The 6,344-nt window shown below is 37.6% G+C and overlaps 1 protein-coding gene across 3 annotated transcripts in view; it reads right to left on the bottom strand.

The window, feature by feature from the left end:
- The window catches only part of etfdh (electron transfer flavoprotein dehydrogenase), a 28,534-nt gene that overhangs the window by 3,158 nt on the left and 19,032 nt on the right, over window positions 1–6,344 (bottom strand). For all 3 annotated transcript variants that reach the window (XM_046030044.1, XM_046030045.1, XM_046030046.1), the window contains 3 exons: window positions 3,767–3,935; window positions 1,928–2,110; window positions 1,219–1,440 (listed from right to left, as the gene is read on the bottom strand). In XM_046030044.1, coding sequence (XP_045886000.1) covers window positions 1,219–1,440; window positions 1,928–2,110; window positions 3,767–3,935 — 574 coding nt within the window. The remainder of the gene's footprint in view (window positions 1–1,218; window positions 1,441–1,927; window positions 2,111–3,766; window positions 3,936–6,344) is intronic.

Here is a 6,344-nt window from a genome sequence, read left to right as displayed (position 1 = left end):
ACCGCTAAAATAACGAAGGAGTGGCTTCACAACAACTCCGTGGCTGTTCTTGAATGGCCCAGCCAGAGCCCTGACTTAAACCCAATTGAGCATCTCTGGAGAGACCTGAAAATGGCTGTCCACCAACGTTTACCATCCAACCTGACAGAACTGGAGAGGATCTGCAAGGAGGAATGGCAGAGGATACCCAAATCCAGATGTGAAAAACTCGTTGCATCTTTCCCAAAACGACTCATGGCTGTATTAGATCAAAAGGGTGCTTCTACTAAATACTGAGCAAAGGGTCTGAATACTTATGACCATGTGATATTTCAGTTTTTCTTTTTTAATAAATTTGCACAAATTTCTACATTTCTGTTTTTTTCTGTCAAGATGGGGTGCTGAGTGTACATTACTGAGAAATAAAATGAACTTTTGTGATTTTTGGAAAATGGCTGCAATGAAACAGAGTGAAAAATTTAAAGGGGTCTGAATACTTTCCGTACCCACTGTATTTATCCCAAAGCACAAGACTTAATGAGACACTCAATAGCCAGCAGTTATGTTTGAAAATCGAAGAGTATAACAACAAACTGACCCAAGAGCCAACAACAGTTTGGAGTGGCACTCATTGTCAACTATTTGTTCTTAACTGTAGTGCTTAAATAAGTGGCCAATCATTAGTGCGGAAAAGTAATTGACAACAATTCTGATTATTGATTAATCACTTAAGTCTCTGATCAAGCAAAAATATCGAATAGTCGCTGGTTCCAGCTTCTCAAATGTGAGGATTTGCTGCTTTTCTCAGTTTGGTTTTGGACTGTTGGTCGAACAGAAGAAGCAATATGAAGATTTGACGTGGAGCTCTGGAAAATTGTGCTCAGTATTTTGTTTAGGAGCTCAAATGATTCATTAAAAGACAATTGACCATGAAAATCCTTCAACTTTTAAGTCCTATTTTACAGGTAGGAACACGACAGGGATTAGATTAGATTTAGGGCAGCAGCTACAGCAACAGTCCAAAAGATATGATTTAACCCTGCTGAAATCGTGACACATACTACCTGTGAATGTATGTGACCCATGTTTTCAAGTCCCAATTCCATTGGAATTTACATATTGACGTGAGACTATATGCAATAAAACAGATAACTGACTTCCTCACTACACATTTTTTTTATTTTTTGCACCCTGATAGATTGTGTGAATAGCGCTCTTCAGAGGCTATGACGGTATTACCTGCAGGGCAGAAACGTTGCTCAGGCCCATCGTATATGGCCAGGTTCCTGGCGACTGGGACACTGTCATCCTTTAGGGTCAGATGGGGGGGCTGGTCGCCCTCGTGGTTGGTGCCGCTCAGGGCCACAGAGGAGAGCAGGTCAAAGCTTAATTTGCCATCGGGCTTGGGATATTCAATTGGTGTACAATCTTTAGCCGGTTTCAGCTGGTTTGCATCAAGGCCTGAGAAAGGTCGGACACAGATGGTTACAAAATGTTTCTTTTATCTGCTGAGATAAGATGACCTCATTCTTCACCTAAAGAGAAACCACTGGCATTGTGTTGTGCAGCTCATCTACAGCAGCATAACTTACCACACTGAAAAACTATACCGCTCGCTTGTGCATATTATATTCTTTATACATTCAGCTATGGTCATGTACAACACTGACTTCTCCTAATTCTTTCTTTGTATACTATGTTAACAGCCATGTAGCAGATTTTTACTTAGAATGAACAGTGTAAATAAATGAAATCTTGTTATTTCCATTTCACTGCAGCTTATTTCTGCATTACAGTAACCATCAAACATGAGCTTTCTACAGATGGTCTTCCTTTTTTCCTACTGTTAAACTCATCACTTTAGGGAGATCAGTTAAATGCATAAAAATCTAAACAAATGTTCAACTTATTGCCAAGCTGTACACTGATTCTGCTTCATGATGCTCACCACAGTGTTTGAGTGTCCATGGCTCTTTTCCTCTGAAGATCCAGTAGAAAACTCCAGTGTAGATCATGCCACCGTACAGGCCAAAGTAATTGTGGAAGGACGGCCTGATGTTTCTCACTGCATATAACTCTTTCCACACCCACGAATTCTTCAAGCTCTCAGCATACTCGGGTATATGGAGTCCTGAGAAGATTAAAAAATCCTTACATTTTTACACATTTGTAGCACAAAGCCTTGTTTAATTCTGAACTTGCTAAACTATCGAAGATTTTGTTGAAAATAGATTTTGCACATTTAAAGGATCATTTACATCACATTACATTTATTTATTAAGCTGCAAAAGCAAAAGCTCAACGGGTAATGGACATTGACTTTACTTTTGAGGGCCGTAACCTTACCAAAGCTTACAATAGCTCCTACAAAGAGTAGGTACAACAGTACTTTCAAATGCAGTCTATTTATTTAAATATAAATGTAAAACAAACAGTCATAAAGTATTCAACAGTAAACTATAGACACTTGTACAGAAAAGTTTAGACGCAGTAGAGTCTAGTGGTCCAGCAGATGCAGAAGTTGTTGTCTCCTACAGATGACCCTGGGTACTGCAGTGGATATTCTTACAACTCATGAGAAGCAATGTCGCCACCTGCTGGTGTAGCTAATAACCTGCTCTCACACTTACAGATCTCTGTTTACAGATCTCTGTGGTACAGATTAGACAAAATTCCACAAATGCATAAAAAAGGAAGTCACAAATGTAACGTGACTTGCAAATTGACAGGAAATAATCTGCAACTTTGTCAATTATTTTGTGTGTAAAAATAGATCCACAAATGCGTAAATAACACTTTGTATGTGAAATTAAAATGTGCGTGTACAGAGTAAATTGTACATATTTGAAAATTGCACTGTATTTTTGTGGATATGATTTTACACAACACAAATGTAAAAGATATTCATTTTTTTTTTTTTTTTTTTTTTTTTTTAAAAACACGTCTCCACAGTCCTCATTGGACAAAATTCCACTAATGCTTAAAAAGAAAGTTACGAATATAACATGACCCACAGATTTACAGAAAGCAATCTGCAAATGTAAAAATACATTTTGTAGACAAGTAGATAGTGAAATATTTGCACACCATAGTACACATTTGTGGATTGTTTTCTGTGGGTTACAAATATTAAAGTCCAATAAAATCTATCATATTAAACCAAGATCTATAATGTATTTCAAAACAAATCCAGAAATGGACGTTAACAATTTCAACGGGAAGAAATAATCTCAAAAAAACCTTTCACAGTCAGGTCTGTGGACCATTTCTTATCAACTAGGTCAATGTTCCTGGTAAAAACACGCTGTTTTCAAATGTTATTTTCCTGTGTTTTGAGTGACTCAACACAGCCGATAGTTAGGAGTAATTAAGTATTTTGGGTGAACTACCCCAGACTACAGACAATATGTATTTAAAAAGTAAATCCTTATGTTGTATTGTGCTATAGAGAAATACCAAAAAGTAAATTGGTCACCACAGTGCTACAAAGATTATATTCCGTTGACACACAAAGTATTTGTCAATACCAGATACTGTAGATCATGTCCTTACTGGTTTATTGCCTGACCTTTTATACCTGACAAATGTTTACACCTGGCATTTGACCCGATATGGTCCAGCCTTGTTGCAGTGTGTTTGTTTATGTTACTTCACAGTTTCATTTGTTTCAGGTGTTATTTTGTCTACAACCTGTATAGCGCGGTTTCTGACTTTACCCATCATGGACTGGAATGATTTACAAACTGTTGTTACTACAATGATTATTAATAGGTGTTAAATTCTGTACCTGCTGTCTCTGACTCAATGCTGTCTGCTGTGACTTTGGGGAAAATGGCCTCCGCAGCCAGCATGCCACTCTTCATAGCTGTGTGGGTGCCTTTGATCTTTGGGACGTTCATGAAACCAGGACTGCAGCCCACCAGCAGCCCTCCAGGGAAAGTCAGCTTTGGGATGGACTGGAGAGGAATAGGAGAGAGTTTGTGCCCATTTTAAAACTTTCTTGCGTTCTACTTTCTGAACTTCTAACTGGATTTCAAGAATTTGGTCGCTAGCCAATAGGACACATTCTGACCAAATATGCCATCAGTATGTCCATACATCATCCACAAAGCAATTATCACATGTGAAATCACAAGGCATATTATATAGTTTTAAATTAAAAGCATGTGGTTAGTGTTAATTAGAAACTAGTATTTATTGATTTAATTTCCACGGCTCGTAAATTAGAAGAAGCAAGTGAGCCTTTATTTATCTCCATTTTTGCCGCTAATCCATGTCCAGGTCGCAGGGGCGGCCTGTTGAGCAAGGTAACCCAGACACCCTTCTCCTAATCCACGTCCTCCACCTTATCCTGGAGGGGCTCCAAGGCCAGGTTCAACATATAATCTCTAAAGCTTGTTTTGGGTCTACTGCAGGGTCTCCTCCCAGTTGGTCATATCTGGAAAACCTCCACAGGGAGGAATCCAGCGGATGCCATACTACCCCAACGGATCTTTCAATGTGAATGAGCAGCGTGTGCTTTTTTTTAATATTTATGTTATTTACAAACACATATTCACATAATACAATTATTTTGTAACAGTGAATACATTATTGTTAAACCAATGAAACTCGTCAGAGGTGTCTTATGTTGTAACAACATCTCGTTACAATAACTTGCTTTCACTTTTAATGTACCATGATGAAACATTTTCAAGTGGCAATGTATCTTTTCCTTCATCTATTTTCTTTTCACTTTTAAAAATAATGGCACTTCATCAGTGTAACGTAAAATCTATTCAGTTTGAAGTGTTCTATATTGCCTGGCTGTGATTGCGTCATTAGTGGAGAACATATCTAATTTAATCGTATTTGTAATCATATTCTAATCTGACTAATCAGAATGAGATTGCATATCTGACAGATCAAACAATGTTATTTATCTTTGTGTTACATTTTTTATATTATTAAAATACATTAATAACTGAGTGAGGAAGCAGAAGAAACAAACACACATTAGAGCAATCAAACTAAACACTTAGAAGGCTCACGGATGCATTTGATGTAGCAATAAATAGACAAAACAAACTAACGTATCAATAGTAGTGAAAACTTTCCATAAACTGTTATTCAGCTTATACAACATTGATTTATTTGTTGTGTAAATTAGATTCTCAGTTTAGAATTTTACTGATGGTTTTAATTAAACATGACAGCAGGAATACATTTTACAACAATCTCTGTAGGGAAACTGGCTAGTTTAATGGAGTCATCTTGTGATTTCCCCAGAAATGCACTCGCACTCATCTTTTGACATTTAGATTAGGTCAGTACTTTGTTTACAGGGATCCTACAAATTATTTCATTTAAAAATTCCACTTTTCTAGTTTCCAGTAATCCTTATGGGCAATTGCGCCCTGTCAAATTATGTCCTCTAAAGTGCTTTTTTGCCACTGACAAGCTCAGACTATTATTAATGTGCGTCTGACAACATTGTGGAAAGGATCCCTACAGACACACTTATTTTATTTTTTTTTTTAAACAGTAAGATCCTTTTTGTTCAACCAGAAACAGTCACTCTATTGCTCTGTTCAAAACCGCCCGACTCCAAGTGGTTTTTCAAAAAAAAAAAAAAAAAAGGTCTATATCTGTAGGGATACTTTCCATAATGTTGTCTAACAATCTGAGCTTGTCAGTGGCAAAAACAAGCAATTTGGTGGATGGACTTTGATGGGGCGCAGTTGCCCGCAAGGATTACTTTGCAGCATGCTCACTCAATACTGGAGTAATTTTAATAAATTTTGTCCCAATTTGTCACACAAACACAAACCTTTCAAACAAACATGGGAAAAATACCAAAGGTACCCTTTCACATGTACAGTGGGGGAAATAAGTATTTGACCCCTTGCTGATTTTGCAGGTTTGCCCACTTACAAAGAATGCAACAATCTACAATTTTAATCATATGTACATTCTAACAGTGAAAGACAGAATCCCAAAGAAAATTCCAGAAAATCACATCATATGAATTTATAAAAATTGATAACCATCTGATGAGGAAAAACAAGTATATGACCCCCTACCAAACAGCAAGTATTCTGGCTCCTACAAGCCAGTTAGTCTTTCTTTAAGACACAGCCCCAATCCCAACCAATTATCTACATCAAATACACCTGCCTCACCTCGTTACCTGTATAAAAGACACCTGTCAACACCCAAACAACCAGCATCCAACATCACCACCATGGGCAAGACCAAAGAGCTTTCTACGGACATCAGGGACAAGATTGTTGATCTGCACAAGGCTGGGATGGGCTACAAGAGAATCGGAAAGCAACTTGGAGAGAAAAGATCAACTGTCGGTGCAGTTATCAGGAAATGGAAGA

The sequence above is a fragment of the Micropterus dolomieu genome, linkage group LG19, assembly GCF_021292245.1.
Source record: "Micropterus dolomieu isolate WLL.071019.BEF.003 ecotype Adirondacks linkage group LG19, ASM2129224v1, whole genome shotgun sequence".
Taxonomy (NCBI): Eukaryota; Metazoa; Chordata; class Actinopteri; order Centrarchiformes; family Centrarchidae; genus Micropterus; species Micropterus dolomieu.
The sequence above is the reverse complement of the archived record's forward strand: the minus strand, read 5'-3'. Positions and strand labels throughout refer to the sequence as shown.